At 42.5% G+C, this 17,754-nt stretch overlaps 1 protein-coding gene across 2 annotated transcripts in view; it reads right to left on the bottom strand.

Moving 5' to 3' along the window:
* The window catches only part of LOC122395853 (tyrosine-protein kinase Btk29A), a 159,342-nt gene that overhangs the window by 119,098 nt on the left and 22,490 nt on the right, over positions 1-17,754 (bottom strand). For both annotated transcript variants that reach the window (XM_043393751.1, XM_043393750.1), the window contains exon 4: positions 13,097-13,396. In XM_043393751.1, the coding sequence (XP_043249686.1) occupies positions 13,097-13,396 (300 nt within the window). The remainder of the gene's footprint in view (positions 1-13,096; positions 13,397-17,754) is intronic.

The raw sequence follows: 17,754 nt of genomic DNA, 5'->3' as shown, positions 1-17,754 counted from the left end.
TGACCTGCTTCCTCTTAGCTTGGCACTGAACACAACTCTCACAGTAACGCCGCTGGTAGGACCTCTTGAAGAACCGTTTTCAGACTAGAAGGAAAACTACTCAAAGACGTCTGAAATGAGACGGTCCTCTGGAAATGATAGGGGCAAACACGCCGCCGCGCGATTTAAGTGAGGACACCTTTGCCCCGGCCGGAACCGTGGTGCCCGTGTCTCGTCGATAAAACTTTCAAATCCCTACCCCCGGTCGCGTGAAAGCCGCCCCCTTTTTCTCCAACCCCCGCGAACTTTCTGAGAACCGTGACAATAACTTCGCGGAAAGAGGAGCTAATGGGCTCCACTCCACCCTCCTCGAAACGGCCACTTGATACGACCGTGGCTCGCGGATCATGTCGACCCAGATGCAACTTATTTTTAACCGATCGCGGAACCCCGCTTCGAGGATTTCACGTAATGACGGAAGGTAATTTGCGAACGTACACACACTCGTGTTTATCGATATGCTAGGTGTATGTGCACGGTCTGCTTACCGATGGATTACTAAGGCAATCTATCCGTGTATCTATAAATGTCTCGCGACGCGTTGCTCAAAGCAAGTGGGAAATCCAAAGGCAAACGCACCGTGCGTGGGTGCAGATGTTCGCGCCCGAGGGCCACGCTCCAAACTTATCCTTACTGCCATAGACGTACCTATCCCTGACGAGTTACGAACAGTATATATAAAACCTTACCTAAACGAAATAAAAATAATTCGTCACCGTTTGAAACGTAACCAAACAACAATGCACGGGACTGTTCGTTTCCGCTGATTTTCTAACGCGGTCTGCGAATCTAATTGCTCCCGCGCGGACTAAACTATCCGAGCGAATGGGAACTCTAATTGCTTCTCCAAGACTCGTTAACCGATTTCTGAACGAGCCCGTGTCGGAAACCTAACAGCTTCTGAAGCGCTTAACGTTCGGGCATTGAACGATCACTGACAACCAATTTCCAGTTCTTGTTCTTTGGCGGTATCGTGTCCCATCGGACACGTCGAAGCGTGGCAAGAGGCCATGCATACAACTTTCCGGAATAGTTTCACAAACATCCTGTCTGCCAGGTGTTCGACCCTCGAGACTGACACTTGTTACCCAAAATCTCCCATAAGTCCAGACCAATTTCGAGAAAAGGGTTTGGAGTTCGTGCGTTTCGAATTCTAGGAGCTCCGTCTGACTTATGTCGGTCTTCACCACCGAGACTCTGTACTAGTCACGATTTTTTTAGTTTTTGAGATATTCTAGTGCTTAACCTTTTAGTTGTGGGTTTTATAACGATTTTTGATAGTATTTTGTAATGTAAGGAACTAATTTGAAAGTTATGTCCGAACTACCGAGCGTTGTCTGACTTATATCAGTCTTCACTACTGAGACCCTGTAATAGTCACGATTGTCTCAGTTTTTGAGATATTCTAGTGCTTAACCTTTTAGTTGTGGGTTTTATATCAATTTTTGATAGTATTTTGTAATGTAAGGAACTAATTCGATAGTTATGACCGAACTACCGAGCGTTGTCTGACTTATATCAGTCTTCACTACTGAGACTCTGTACTAGTCACGATTGTCTCAGATTTTGAGATATTCTAGTGCTTAACCCTTTAATCGTGGATTTTATAACAATATTTAATAGTATTTTACTCGTTTATTTCAGTCATCTGACTTATGCCAGTCTTCACTACTGAGATTCTGCACTAACCACGGTCTTCATCGCATTCGAGTCTAATCCAGACAAATTTCTAAGGAATTCATCGAAGTGGACCTTAGTTTGTCATATATTCTAGTGCTTAACCCTTTAATCGTGGATTTCATAACAATTTTTAATAGTATTTTACAATATAAGCTTCGGAAACCTTCGCCTCGACACAACAGTCGCATTAAAAAACGCTCCAGGCGGAGTCTCCTGTTTGTAACTGACCTTGTCGCGTTTAACACGGTAAACGGAGTTCGTGGAGGATGTTTTTTTTTCAAAGGGTGTGCTTGTTTGCCCGCCACGGTCGGACACGCGAGCGAACAGCAACAATCGACGGCGTCGCCGTCCCGAAAATTGCTTTGAATTTCTCGCTCGGCTCGGAGCGTTTAACGACGCGGCTCGACAAACACCCGGGCGCGATTCATCCGTCAAGGACGAGGGCCCCGAGAAAAGGGGGCAGAGGATGTCCCGCACCGTCGAGAGTCATTATAATTTCGCTGGTCTGTACACGGTGGGTGGCCCGTCTGTCGTGCCTCGCCTCGCCTCGCCCGGCTCAAACAAACTCGTTAATTGCATCCACGGCGTTAATATAACGGAACCGTGTCAGCTCTGATCGGATTATACGGACGACCGTCGCCTCGGGGTCACCTCCGTACTCCATTTTTCATTTATCCCTCGTAGAAACTGATTTAATATCGATCTTCTGCTATTTCGAGTTAAAGTTGAGTGTCGAACGTTGCCCTCGAAAACTAGCTTTCAACACTTTCACTGGGATTTACCATCGCGATGCTAGAAAAATTCATTCTCGAGTTGGGACGTTGAGGAAAATAAATTTAGATAGTTATGCAGCTTACGATGGTCTAAAATCAAAATTTTACTTTTGTAGAATGTTATTTGATCTGTGGCGTCGCCTCCCATGCTCGCCACCAGAGGGATCGCGTTCTCACAAGCGCTCAACTTCCCAATATCTCAGCCTGCTAGAAAGCCTTACTGACGCCCCCTCCTTTTCTACGATTCTCACGAGAAAGCAGCGCTAGAAGTCTGTCAGTGAACGTGTTAAAGGGAATACGTAGCTCTCGCTATGCTAGATAATCGGTTTAAAGTCGAACCGTGGCGTTCGATCGTTAAAGTCCGTAACGCGTTTCAAAGTGGAGCTAGAAAAAAAAAGTTTGAAGGAACTAACGCTATAATAGGATGGAGGAAGTTGCGTGTCCGGAAGGTCCATTTGAATGGGGTGGTATTAGTTCCTAGAGCGTTTAATACACTGGCAGCTGGCATTAATCCTTGAATCGAATTACGTATGCCGATCCGGCCACTCGACGAATTCTATTTAGCCGTTCTCGAAACTCTGCTGGGACCGACGGTGAATTATGATCGAAGGCACCGTCGTCGCAGCTCGCGATGAATAACCGTGCACCGATCCGAGACCTAGAGATACGTATGCTAATGGTGACGAGATTCCCGGGAACAAAGAGAATAAAGCGTCGAAACCTCGATCCCCGTCCGTCAAAGGCGGTCGTCGTGATCAACGCGATATCGCATAAATATTTCATCGACGTAAGCGTTAATTGCGAAAGAAAGCGGCGTCCCCACTTCCTCGTAATCGCTGGTAGCCGTGGAGAACCTATCCAGAGATCATCGAAGGTTTGTCGAGGGCAAACGAACTAATTGCATAGAGGGAAGAGGGTCAATATTAAAAGATGATATCGTATTCCCTCGATGAGGATTAACCCCGCGTCGCGATACTTGGACTCTCTTCTTCCTTTGAAGATTCTCTCGAGCACTCCTGAAAATGGTTCTCAGTACTTTCGCAGAGGCTACGCGGATCCTTCTTTGTGGCTCCGTCCAAATAAATTGAAACGGCGACGAGCTCTCGCGGATCGCGTCCGTAATTTAATTAGTACTTTTCGGAAATAATTCCGGCTCCTTGGCCGTCAGCCGGGGCATTGTCTTCCGACGGAACAGGCATGCATTTATGTATGCAATACCCGGTTGGTACCGCGGGGCTTCTCGCGCCACGGAAGCGACCGCAGCAATCGCGAAACCCTGATACGCCGTTATAATTTATAACGGAACGTGGCTTCCACTATCGTTTATGGATACATCGTTCTCCCTACGATATTGGTTACGCAGAAAATTAATTGTCGCGGCGATCGATCGCGGCTTCATTAACCCGCGTGCGGTGAGAAAAAAATAATTGCTCGCTGGACGACGAGCATTATTAGAAGTTATTGCCTGATTTCGATATTGCAGAACCGCGTATCAATGCCAAACTGCGTGTCCTCCCCAAAAAACTGATAATCGTTTAGTGAGTTTCGAGCGTCGAATCTAGTGCGAATAATGTTTCGAGTATCGTACGATACTTGGTACAATTACTTCTACGAAGTATTATAATAGGATTGCAATTACGCTGCAATTATATCGTAATTACACGGCAATTATTCGGTTTGACGATTTACGATTCTGATTACTGAACAATTACGCGGTAATTGCTGTGTAATTATCGCGTAATTGCAGTGCAATTATTTAGTAGAAGCAATCGTGGGTAACGTAATCAGATTACGTTTCGCGTGACGCCGCTATCGAGTGATCCCCGATGTCAGAACACGATACGTCGAGATCTCGGATCGACACGCTCTTGGACGCGATTTAAATTTCGATGATAATTTTTAACGAATCGTTGATTTCACGGTACGGTGAGAGCTCGCGACGTTTTCAATCTTTCGAGAATGCAGCTATCTCGACGTCCCGTTAATCTCGACGAACAAAGTAACGCGATTTCGCGCCACGTGAAATGTACCGTGAATCTGGATATAACATGGAGATCTCGTCGCTGGTACGGCCGCGGACCGCGCCGGCGGAAATACGAGAAGCAGGAAGTGTTGCACGGGGCCGAGGCAAAGCATCCCTTGATCTAGGCCATCTCTCCACCCGCTAATGGATTACGAGGCGCTCGATATCAATTAGGATGATACCTAGGGTCCGAATGTTCCAAAGGAGTTTGCTTTAAAGCCTTCGGGATAATTGCTCGCGCGAATCAGCCTCTCGATAAACTCGCCCCACCCACGAACACCAATTCCTTCCGAATTATTTCACGGATCGATCCCCCAAATTCGACATTCTCCGTCCCCTTCGATAAAGAAGAAACTTCTCTAATCCGTTTCTCCAGCCCCCGAAAGATTCTTCGACTCCAACTGAAGTTGCTCCTAATGAGTTACCCTGTATATATTTTCTGAATCTTAACTCGTATCTACTCCCTGTTAACGTTGTCCTCGATTTTAGGTAGCGTAGAGTCCATAGAAACAAGCTTTTAATAGTCTTAGCAAGCACGTCTGACCAATGCTCGATTTTTCTACTTGCTTTCCAGTGTAAAAGTGTCTCCAACGAAATTCAACTACATTTTCTGTCACCTTCGATAGAGAAGAAACTTCTCCAGTTGATTCGTTTCTCCTGCCCCCAAAAAATTCTTTGACTCCAACTGAAGTTGCTCCTAATGAGTCACCCTGTATATATTTTCTTAATCTTAACTCGTATCCAGTGTCTGTTGACGTTGTCTTCGATTTTAGATAGCGTAGAGTCCATAGAAACAAGCTTTTAATAGTCTTAGCAAGCACGTCTGACAAATGCTCGATTTTTCTACTTGCTTTCCAGTGTAAAAGTGTCTCCAACGAAATTTGATATTTAAAATACTTTCAGAAAGATTTCTTGGACTTCTAATAACTTAAAGATTAACCAAGTGTTATGATATTTATATTACAGTGAGACTTAGATACCATAGCAAGTAGAAATAACGAATATTGGTCAGACATTTCTGTACATTCGATTATCTCGAGAACCAAGCATCGTACGAACAAACTTTGTTCCACGTTTTCGACGCATTTTGCATAAACAATTAACGTGCCATTGTTTAATTTTGAAGAAAACCTCGGAAACCCCGGTCACGAAGAAAGTTCAAGAGTAACGGCGTACGTAAATTAGAATCTCCTTTTCGACGAATTAATTTCTCCCTTTCAATTATCGATTCGTACGATGTTCATTAAACTCTAGTATTACTTCCTTCGATGGGGGGGGGATACAGTTCCCGGTAAAAAGGTGTTCCCCGAAGTTAATTCGTATCCCGGTTGCACTTTTGACGCGCGCACCACTTAATTGATATCGGGCGACGAATCGACGAGCCCCACCTTTGAGTTTCAATCGGGAATGTGATATGGTGCGTACTGACCCGTCGACCTGTAGCCAATTAGACGGACGCTTTTACATCGCGAACGCCTCTCGGCAAACTCTGACCAGGAACGCGTCAAACTGTTCGCTCCTGTTCCACCGGGCTCGCGTTTCACGCGGATCTTGCGATGCTTGTGCAAACTCATCCACGTTAGGAATATTAACGCGCTCGATTCTGTGGTTTTGCGTCTCGATTTTAACGAAATCTTCGATCCCACGCCAGATTCACGGGCGTTTCTATTTGCTTCGCAGCAATTACAACGCTCGAAAATGATTGCAATCGGTGAGACTCTTCCTCCGCGATGTCGTTTAATTCGATAGGAAATAAAGGGAGTAATGGTCGTCGTTTCGCCGAGTCGACGCCATTACAGAGCAATACCGTTATTTTATACTCCCGTCGTGAAATCTATCGCGACCCTTTAAAGGTTTATTAGATTGCATAAAATCTTATCGGCGTTTTATACCGGACGGTTAAAGAGTTACTGCCGAATATCGATTCCACCCAATCGGTTATCTATATCGGATAAAGGACGAGACAGACTTATGGCCGTATGTGTAATTCGAATAAAACGAAAAATATAATAACTCGAGGGCCCGACGAGGCATCGATGACTCGTTGAATAATTTCTGCGAAATTCATCCATTTCGAGCAGAGTCTCGCAGCGCGTTTCTCACACGTCCGAAGCTGGATGTACTTATGTGTCATAAAGTAGTACGCGAACGTATGAAACACGAGCTTGCATGAATATTCAAAGAACGTCATTAGTCATGCATAATGTATTATTTGTTTGCTCCGCATTGTTTCCCGGGCTTTATTTGTAGCACTCCACACGCCTGTCACAGCACGAATTTAATTTTGTCTATCGCGGGGCTTTGTCTTACGCTCCGTAATAATTACAGCGTGTTCTGCCAACCCTTGGAAAAATTGTAATGGGAGATTCTAGAGGCAAAAATAGAACGAAAATCGAGAATATTAATTTATTGATGGAAGCTTCGTTAAAAAGTTATTAACGTTTTAAGTTCCGCACGTATTGAATTTTTTTCTCGAAAATGAGTAGGATTTCGGGGTATGTCTATTCACCAAAAATGATTGTAATTAACCCCTGCAAATAAAAATAATTTTTCCAGGAGGATTTGAAATTTTTGAATTTTGTCGAAAAATTTCACACTTTCTCGAATTTTTTTCTCGAAACTGGTTAAGATTTTGGGGGTATGTCTATCGATCAAAAATTATTGTAATATACCCTCCTGGTTAAAAATAATTTTTTTAGAACGATTTGTAATTTTTTTTTTCGTCGAAAAGTTTCACACCTTCTCGAATTTTTTTCTAGAAAGTGGGTAGGAATTTGGGGGTACCTCTATTGACCAAAAATAATTGTAATTGACCCCTGCAAATATAAATAATTTTTCCAGAAGGATTTGAAATGTTTCAATTTTGTCGAAAAATTTCACACATTCTCGAATTTTTTTCTCGAAACTGGTTAAGATTTTGGGGGTATGTCTATTGACCAACAATTATTGCAATACAGCCCCCTAGCTAAAAATAGTTTTTTTAGAACGATTTGTAATTTTTTTTTCGTCGAAAAGTTTCACACCTTCTCGAATTTTTTTCTAGAAAGTGGGTAGGAATTCGGGGGTACCTCTATCGACCAAAAATAATTGTAATTGCCCCCTGCAAATAGAAATAATTTTTCCAAAATGATTTGGAACTTTTCAATTTAATTTTTTAATAACTTTTTAACTTTTTAACGAAGCCTCAATCGTGAAATTAATATTCTTAATTTTCATTTTCTTTTGACGTCTAGAATCTCTCATTAGAATTTTTCCTAGGGATGGCTGAATATTCTGTATGTAGCAGCTTCGAAGCTTTGCAAAAAATTATCATTTCGGTGAACAATTTCGTAGCTCTGGAGGAACGATACGCACAAGTCCCTGAAAGGCTCACGGTGGCTCTCGAAACTGTGCGTCGAGGTTTGGATAAAATTTCCGCCCCATTTACATTTGAACGACGTAATAACTCAATGTAAATAAAGCCTTAGCCCATTTAGCCAGGGATCTGAATACTTTATCGAGCCCATAACTGCGCCGTGAATACATATCACTGATGTAAAATAAGCTTCGGGACCGTTCAAGGAAAATTGAATAAGACTCGAGCAAATGCCCGGATCGATACCGTAAATCAACGTTCGAAAGGGATCGATTACCATTTAAAGTGCAGCGTGAGTCTTGGCTGAGAAAATCTCAACGAAGTTCGTGCACACAAGAACAATGAAAATTCGCGAGTCTTTGGGGGGAAACAAACAACTGTCTCCTCGAGCTGAAAACTGCAAAGCCATCTTTTCTATCGGTTCGTGGAGGCGATAAATTTTGCTCTTTCCTATGAGCTCCCATGCGTTCGCCTCTCATAAAAAAGAAAAGTTCCCGGGAAAGGAATACCGGAACGAGGAGAAGCTTGTCAAATACTCGAAAACTGGTACTCGCAATAGGAGCATTCGTTTCAACTTTTTCCATCGGGGGCCCTCTTCAACCAACTTCCCCCCCCGAAACGTTCGAACTTCTTTCTCCAAACAATGCTGGTCGATTATTTCGCGTGCAACCCACGCTAATGCAACTCTGTTAGAACATTTCGAAGACTGGGTTATGACGCGTTGCTTTATTCCAGAAACGTAGAATTTAGGAATAGTTAATCCATTGTGGCGTTGCTTCCCATGCTCGCCACCAGAGGGCTCGCGCTCTCACAAGCGCTCTCACATTCCTCGAACAACTTCTCAATATCCCAGTCGTTTAAGACTGAGATAGCTCCCTCCTTTCCTTTTCTGCCCTCCTTCGAAATTCTCTCGAGATTCCACCCTCAGCCAGCAGCGCCACACCATCAATTTTGACACCAGAATTTTGTAAACAGCTGGTATGGGTGGCCCAAGCGTCAAAACACCCCTGATTACTATGGATCGAGCGAGAGGAATCAATACACCGACGAAATACCGGGTATCCACTATTAGATATGAATATTTCAGGACTGATATGCGTCGACACGTAGCCGAACTTTCCAAATGCGCTAAATCCCATGATAATTTGGTTAGACCAAACTGCGGAGCGTCGGTACTAGAAACTGCCCCAACTTCTGAGATGGAGCTACCGCTACACGCAAATAAACCGCGTGTTTGAGAAGGCGAGCAACGAAAGTAATTGGATGAATTATTCCTTGGATATCGAGCCGGTGTATTCCACCTGGTAGACGCTGCTTAAGCTTCCAAACAAGTATATACTTGAATTAATTCGAAGACAACGGTTACATCTGATGCAGCTGGAAACACCGCGATGAACGTTACAGAAACCATGGAATTCGTCGTTAAAAAAAATTGTACGATCCTGAAAATAGTTGTGCAGTTTTATCATCATCGAGTTGCATTCGTTTTTTTATTTCTATAATAGTTTTCGAGAAAGCTGATCCCCATGATTCTTTTTTTTTAACAGATATTTTTTAAAACATGCATCGAGAATCATGAAAGGGTAAAAACATACACAGGTCGATTGTTTTTCGGAAGGATAACGTAGAGTTATTAACGATCTCTTGCAGATACAAATGCGTACGAATAAAATAGAAGATTAAATATAAATTAATTTTAATATTGAGAATCTTTAACGGAGCGAACAATGTACGCCCGAAATGAGAACCGAATTGCCCACCCACGCATTCCAATTCTCATTCGATAATTAACGTTCCGCGTAAAATGAATGAAAAGCCCACGCGTGTTTGGTTTCTCGTTTGTTAATCGATAGAAAACATCGCGAAGAAACGACGTCCCGTTTTTTGTCTTTTTTTTTTTTTTTTTTGACATTTCGTTCGCAACGAACGCATTCTCCGGCGTAAAAAACAAAACCTGGGAACCAGTAACGTCGAATAAAAGTGCTTTTTAACGACAAAGAGGGAAAATGATAAATAGAAAGTCGCGGATACGCGTGCATCCTACGCGGCGCGTGTCTTTCGCGTACGATTATTCCTGCGCCAGCGATTTCGCGAAACGTTTCCTGGAAAATCGTCGTCCCGCTTTATTTCGGAGGGGAACAAAAGAGCCCGGAACCGCTCGCGTTTCGAATCAACAGCACGTCCTTAATTCCGGGAAGAGATAATCGAAAGTGCAACGACTTGATTAAACGTCCGACGAGCTCGTTACAGCCCTCTACCTATAAATTAAACAAGCGAGACCGCACCTTTGTTTAACCACGATTAATTTTAAATACCTCGAACCATATCTCAACCTACGTAAATGTAAAATAAATATTATGTTCGTGTGTAAGTTTTTGTTTTATTATTCGTTTATTGACGGGAAGAAAATCCTTTAGTACAAAATATGTGATATGTAAAAAAACAAGAAATGTGAATTATACATAGTAGATATCATTATAAAATTTTTAGCAAGATAATTAATTTATAATACGCTGCAAGGATAATTTTAGACTTTCTAATGATTGTTCAATTATATCTGTTTGTGTGTGTACAGGGTTTGCACGTGTAATCATTCTAGTTACACAATTCTGAGATCCAAATGTTGTGGGACACCTTTCAGAATAGAATAGACTGTGATTTCTTAAATATTTTGATGTTACATACAAAGGAAACAATTGAATAATCGTTGGGCATGAAAGATATGACCATTGAAAGATAAAACAGAAGAGAATGTAATATCAAAGACGAGGTATACGAGTAGAAATTACATCCAAAGTATTTCTGGCCTCACGTAACATTTTCGGTGAAGAATTTTTTTTCTCGAAAGTGCGTAGGATTTCGGGGATATGACTATTCACCAAAAATGATTCAAATTAACCCCTCTAGCTAAAAATAATTTTTTTAGAACGATTTGAAATTTTTTTTCGCCGAGAAATTTAAGGGAAATAGATGTACGTCTGGTCGGGCATCATATTTTCAGAAATGAATTTTTTTCTCGAAAATGCGTAAGAATTGGGGGGTATGTCTATTTACCAAAAATGATTCAAATTAACCCTTCTGGCTAAAAATAATTTTTTTTAGAAAGATTTGAAATTTTTTAATATCGTCTAAAAATTTCAGTATCTACTCGAATTTTTTTCTCGAAATTGGGTAGGATTTCTGGGGTATGTATATTGACCAAAAATTATTGTAATACACCCCCCTAGCTAAAAATATTTTTTTTAGAACGATTTGAAATTTCTTTTCTTCGTCGAAAAATTTCACCACCTACTCTATCGATTTTTCTTTAAAATTTGTATTTCATTTTTAATAAATTTGTTTGAGACTCTACGGTAATGTTGTTTAATACTTTTTCGTAATTATTCATGATTTATGACAGTCAGATCGAGCCACGAAATTCCATAAGGTATAAATTCTACTCGTATACCTCGTCTGTGATAATACCAAAGATCTTTAACATAATTAAATGGAGTTAGTAAAATACCATTTACAGTATAATTATAAACAACGCAATTTTACTTATTACTAAACCTAACAATATAACATTCATCTAGATTGAAGGACGATTTATTTAATGAGCACCATGTCCGACCAATGCTCGATATTTCTACTTGCAATGATGAATTCGGTAACTTAAATTACTCATTAATTTTTTAATTTTACTGCACTTTTGGCTCCAGGTGATTCGTGACATTTGTGAACTATCCACCACCCTATATAAATATAAAATAAATTCTGTTCGTACGGGATTAACGTCGAAAGTTCATGCCCGACCAATACTCGATATTTCTACTTGCATCGGTGTTCTTAATCCTCAGACGGCTACAACCGAGTTGTTTCTGAAAATTTCTTCCCGACGTACCAAAAGCCAGCAAGTTAAAAATAAAAAGAACGTAAATAACTGGTGATTCGATTGCTAAAACGTAAAATTATCATTTCACGAGTTCCTTTTTCCCCAGCGTTTCGGGAAGCAAATTTCGCGCGAAACCGTGAACGCGGAACGAAGCTCCGGTTATTCCATAAATTGGTCGCAACCGACAAAAACACGGTCTGTCGTCCCTTTTTGCGTGTTTGCTTCTATTCTGTCGAAATGCTAACGTCCCTGGCGGCAAGGTTACGGTAGAAAAAGGGGAAAAAGCTTTCACCGGGAAACAGGACAGTATCCAAGCGAGCGCAATATCGACGCGATCGTCATGGAAACTTTTCTCTTAGATCACGGAAGCTTGACTTCGGGAGCATTTTTCCGCGCAACGGAAACGACGGAAAGTTTGCGAAACCGCGTCGCGAAAAACCGTCGCGGTTCGAGCATCATTTTTCGGTATTTTAAACTGTCCCACTTTCCGCCTCGCCTACCCCCAAAACGACGCGAGCGTTTCTTTTAAACGTCCGATCGTCGGGCCCCCGCCATTAACGAGACGCGTTCTTCCGTAGAAACTTCCAGAGTCGAAGATAACGCGACAGTTTTTAATCATTCCCTGATATCAAACTCTGGACAGACTGTGGAACGAATTTCTGATATCTTTGTTTCCCTCGAATTACACCGTTTCCTTTGTAACACCCACAGTGCCGAGAATAATAGGGTTGAAACGCGAATTAAACCATCTGTGAACCGCACGGAGCAAACAAAAAGTATCACAGGCAGAACGGATCGATGCACGATGACGGGGCAGGAAAAATAAAATTTAAAATGTCGAATGGGTGAACGCGCAACGACGGGATAAAGAACAAGGTACAATGAACGCCATCGCTGTACGGAGAACGCAACACGTTGGAACCGTTCGAAGTTTAACCGCGCCGTTTCTAACCGAAAGTTTGTCTTGGAATTAAGCCGACAGTCGGCGAACGTTTAAAGGGCCGAAAATACGGCGCAGCGGGGAAGCCTGGAAGAAACTACGACAAAGATTGGACGCAAAGCTCGCGGTAATTCCAACGTTTACTCTCGCGGGATTAATTAAGTGCGACTGGCGTTAACCCGTCCGGCGATCTCGGGGAACAAAAACAAAAAGATATAATTAATGGCCAGGAAACGGGCAAGAAAGGGCTTCGTTAGCGTCGTCGACTAATCGCTGGCGTTCGCGGGTACGTAACGAGCGCCGAAGTTTGGGACGGAAATCTCCGGCGCGATAAATAAATTCACGCAGAACGTTATGGTGAGTCGATGAAAATGTTCGAAGAGAATGGAATAAAAGGGGATGTGGTACGAACCGATTGTCGAGCGTGCCTGAGAGTGAACGATGGGATTGTTATTGGCCTCGGAGTTTGTCGTCTGCGGTCGATCGGTGATAGCGGCAGTGGTGGAGGTGGCGATGGTGGTTCCGGGTGCCGATGTGAAGCTAGAAGTGGACGTCGAGGACGGGTTCGTTGTGTTTAACGGCTTAGAGGACCAGGAGCTGCAAGTATCGCAACCCTCCGCGGAGCGTGTTGACAACCGGCAGCAGGACCAACGTTTTCCACTCCACAATCCGGCGTGATAACGACCGCTCAGACCTGGATTCTCGCTGCACACTGTGGACAAATTGACAATTACCCTCATAAATCGGTGATCAGGGTGCTCGAAATAATTTCTAATCGGTGATGTACACTTTTGGAAACGCCATGCACGGTCAATCTCATTGAAAATCGTACAGGTTGCGTCGTGAGAAGTACTCGGTATAATTGTGGGACAGGGAATTTGGGTCGAGAATAAATTAATTATTCACAGTATAAAAAATTAAACGTTATTCTTTATCGATGAAAAGGAAACATTATGCGTCAAATCTTCATTTGTTTCTCTGTTCTCAAGTTGATTGTACGAGGGTTCCTAGCAAAAAAAAACACAAGAAATTTGGGAACAAATATCTTTATTTTTCAACATAATCTCCTCTTAGCTAGGTACACTTTTCTCAGCGGTGTTGAATAGCTTCGATACCCTGTTTATAGTGAGAACCATCGGGCTCCTCGAAATAGCCACTAACCGCAGACTCCACCTCTTCATTATTGGAAAATCTTTTACCACCGATTTTTTTCAAGTTTCGAAAGAGAAAATAATCCGAGGGGGCTGAATCTGGCGAATAGGGCGCGGTGAGGGAGCAATTCGAACTTTAATTCCTGGATTTTGGCCATCGGGATACCGGATGTGTGAACTGGTGAAACAACACTTTCTTTTTCGCCAAATGCGGCCGTTTTTCCTTGATTTTGTCACTCAAACGCTGCAAAAAATTCGCATAATACTCGCCATTGATTGTTCTTCCTTTTTCAAGTGAATCAATGAAAATTATTCCACGCGGATTCCAAAAAACTGACGCCATGATCTTCCCAGCAGATGAAACTGTATTCGCCTTCTTCGGAACTGGTTCTCCCTTTACTGTCCATTGTTTCGACTGTTCCTTCGACTCAGGTGTGAAGTAATAGACCCAGGTTTTATCCAGGACGCAAAAAACTCGGCTTTATTCCTGTGAAACATCGCCAAACACTCGATTTGAAGCATCCTGAGGACGCTGTTTTTGCTCCATTGCGAGCAAGCGCGGCATCCATCTTGCGCACAGCTTTCTGATATCCAAATTTTCAGTCATAATGCGTTGTACAGCACTTTTTGAAATGTCTACCATGTCTGCAAACTCACACACTTTCAATCGATACACTTTCGATCGTCCAATACTGTTTTGTGGATTTTCTTCACCATTTCCGGTGTGGTCTTGTAGTGTTCGTCTTGTCCAACCCAATATTTTGGCCACCCAATATTTTATTGTTGTAAATGAAGGTACAGACTCCCCTAGAATAGAATCTAGCTCAATTTTAACATCGATTGGACTGGAAACTTTCAATAGAAAATATTTTATCACATAACGATGATCAATTTTGTCCACATTTACAAATTCACTAAGACCGTTCACTATCAATGGCTGTTAAACAAATACCAAACAACGTAGTGTCCCCAAACTTGAAACTTAAGCTGTGTGAGGTTGATACTTCCTACCATAGTCATTTTTGTTCAACAATAATCGCCATTTCTACCGAGTTTGTACCAGCAAGTGACTGTATGCTACAACCAATTTAATAAATAATCTACCTCCGTATTTTTCTCTCCCCCAATTTCCATTGGCCCGTAAAATATATCGAAATTTTTTGAAAAAATCCGACTATGTCTCCGGGCGAGGCTCTTTCCGTCGACGTTTTCTCGCTCCTCTTTTTCGTTTCGGAACGAGTTTTTTCACGAGTTTGAAAGGCCATTCGGAAACCACGGAACCGAATAACGCGAGGATAAATGGTCGTGGATTCCCCGGGGGCGGTTCAAGACGTTCCCCGGGATCCCGAGAATTCGTTCTTATTAGGATGTTTCCGGTGTATCGCGTTTTGAAGCGGGATGTACAAACAAGAGAACCTTTCTGCGGAGCGGGGTCAAGAAGCACGTTATCCGACAACAAGACGGGGCTAAAAATTAATTAATACGAGTGGCTCGTTAAAATGCAATCCGAGGGAAGAAACTGTAATAATCGTGCTCGCAGGATTGCCATTTCCTCGGGCGTACTTTATCCGCGCGAGATTGCACGGAAGAAATTAGACTCGAACGGACGAATAACGAATAACCGCGTCAGACCGGAATAAAAATCGCTCTGACCGGACGTACCATCTGTCCACGTCTGCTACGAATAATTATAATAATGCCTGCGTGAAGTTTCGAACCGGTTCGCTGAAAGCATAGAAACACCCGAGTTTTCAACAGCGAGACCGTAGGCATTTCGAAACGAGTTTAAGCTAGAAAGAAATTAGAGCGGGTAATAAATATTATATGCGGCGAGACTATCAACGGAACTTCTGACCCGTAGACGTCTTACGGAGCTGTAGGGACGTTTTACATCCGCACTCGAGAACGAGAAGTGGCTGCTCCTCGGAACACGTGAAAGGCTATTCAAGCTTCTTGCGCGCGGCAATGATCATCTTGAAGAGAATGCTGCGGCAACATTTCAAATGTATGCGAGCACGGCGCCCGCATGAATCCGTGGAACTTTCCTTTTTAGAATTGGCGTCGTTCGCCCTCAAAGAAACGAAGTAAACTACGCTTACGAGAGAAACAACTGCCGCGGGGCTCGTTCTGATAATTGGATTCTACCGATGATCGCGAAAAAAATGATCGAGATTTTGGAACATTGTTGCGGATCGCGGTATTTGGATTCGATTACAATGCAACATTAGGCTCGCGTCTTTGTGAAATAAATTAATATCTCGAATGGAGGTTAGTGTGAGTTTTGTAAATGTTTATTTGCACATGTGGCGCTGCTTTGCTGTGGGTGGGAATTCGAGAGAATTTCGTAGGAGGACAGAAAAGGAAAGGAGGGGAGTAGACTCATCAGTAAGGCTTCCTAGAAGGCCCTGCCTTAGATGACTGGAATATTGGGAAGTTTCAGTTTTTTGTTTTTTATCTCGTTCTCATGTTTCTTCTGCAGTACCCTGGACTGTAGTAATCTGCACTTAAAATGTTTGTTAGTGTCTGTAATGTTCATGAGGATGTGTTATTGTGGTTTTCCTTGGGTTGAAAGTTTCAAAAACTTCGTTTACAGATATTGGGAAGTCGTTCGAGGAATGTATATATAGCAACTGAGGGGTAGATCGAGCGCTTGTGAGAACGCGATCCCTCTGGTGGCGAACGTGGGAGGCGACACTACACACACGATTAAGAATGATGAACGATGTGTTTGGTTGACGATGTGAGAAAGAAGTGATAATGCTGTTTGGTTCGACACTTGTAACGAACTGATTTGAAGAATGCTCGCCATCCTAGACCTTCCAAGCACCCTTGCAACGATGGGCTTGGAAGGGGGTGCGTGTCACGTCGCTTGAGGACGTTGGGGAAAGCTGTTTGTCGACGAGCAGGTCAACTTTCCCCAAATGTGCAGTTAGAGGCTCATGGTGTTAGTTAGGAGGCTCGTGGTAGGGCTGGCGCGTAGAAATGAGAATTGAAGAAACAAATGTTTCCCCGCCATGAACCCCATGTTGACCGTGAATCAAAGGAGGTCGATTCCAGGCTCAACAGACATTGTTAAAATGATCTTAGAATAGTGAGATTAGCAACGTATCGTGTAAGAGTTCATTTTTAAGGATTGTAAGAAGTCTATGTATACAGGGTGAGTTACCTAACATTTGCGCCTGAAATATCTTTGTTATTTTTAAAAATACGTCAAATGTCTTGAGGATAAAATTGAATGGTACAATGGGGCTCACACGATGCCAAAAATATTATTGTCTCTATGTCATTTTTTTTAAAGAAATGAAGGTCACCTTTTTTTAAATAGAATCACCCTTTTTGAAACACCTGTAATGACAGTCAGGAATACAATAACTATAATTATTGAAGGTCATCCAAGATCACGGGCGGAGAAAGAAGAATACCTGTATTTCACAAATGTTCAAAATGGTGGCCATTTACTGTAAACGGGCTCTGAGAGAATGTTGAACTCCGACAAGGATGAACGAGTCGTAAAAAACGGAAAGTTCTGCAAATACTTAAGTCTTGGAAAATACTTAAAAAAGGGAAATTGCTGCGACATCGAACGACATATGAGAGAAAGCAGAATACCTGTATTTCACAAATGTTCAAAATGGTGGCCATTTACTGTAAACGGGCTCTGAGAGAATGTTGAACTCCGACAAGGATGAACGAGTCGTAAAAAACGGAAAGTTCTGCAAATACTTAAGTCTTGAAAATGCTTAAAAAGGGAAATCGCTGCGACATCGAATATCATATGAGTTTATTGCTATCACGTACTTCGAACGAGATTTTGTGGGTTTAGTTTGCAAGAAAAAGAATGATTTTCCAACTGTACGAAGGTTCGGAACAGAACACCGTGAGAACGGGTTTTGCCAATTAACGCAGACGATCCTGTTTA

Source organism: Colletes gigas, unplaced genomic scaffold, assembly GCF_013123115.1.
Source record: "Colletes gigas isolate AHSC1104 unplaced genomic scaffold, ASM1312311v1 Colletes_gigas_Sc00006, whole genome shotgun sequence".
NCBI classification, from domain to species: domain Eukaryota; kingdom Metazoa; phylum Arthropoda; class Insecta; order Hymenoptera; family Colletidae; genus Colletes; species Colletes gigas.
The sequence above is the reverse complement of the archived record's forward strand: the minus strand, read 5'-3'. Positions and strand labels throughout refer to the sequence as shown.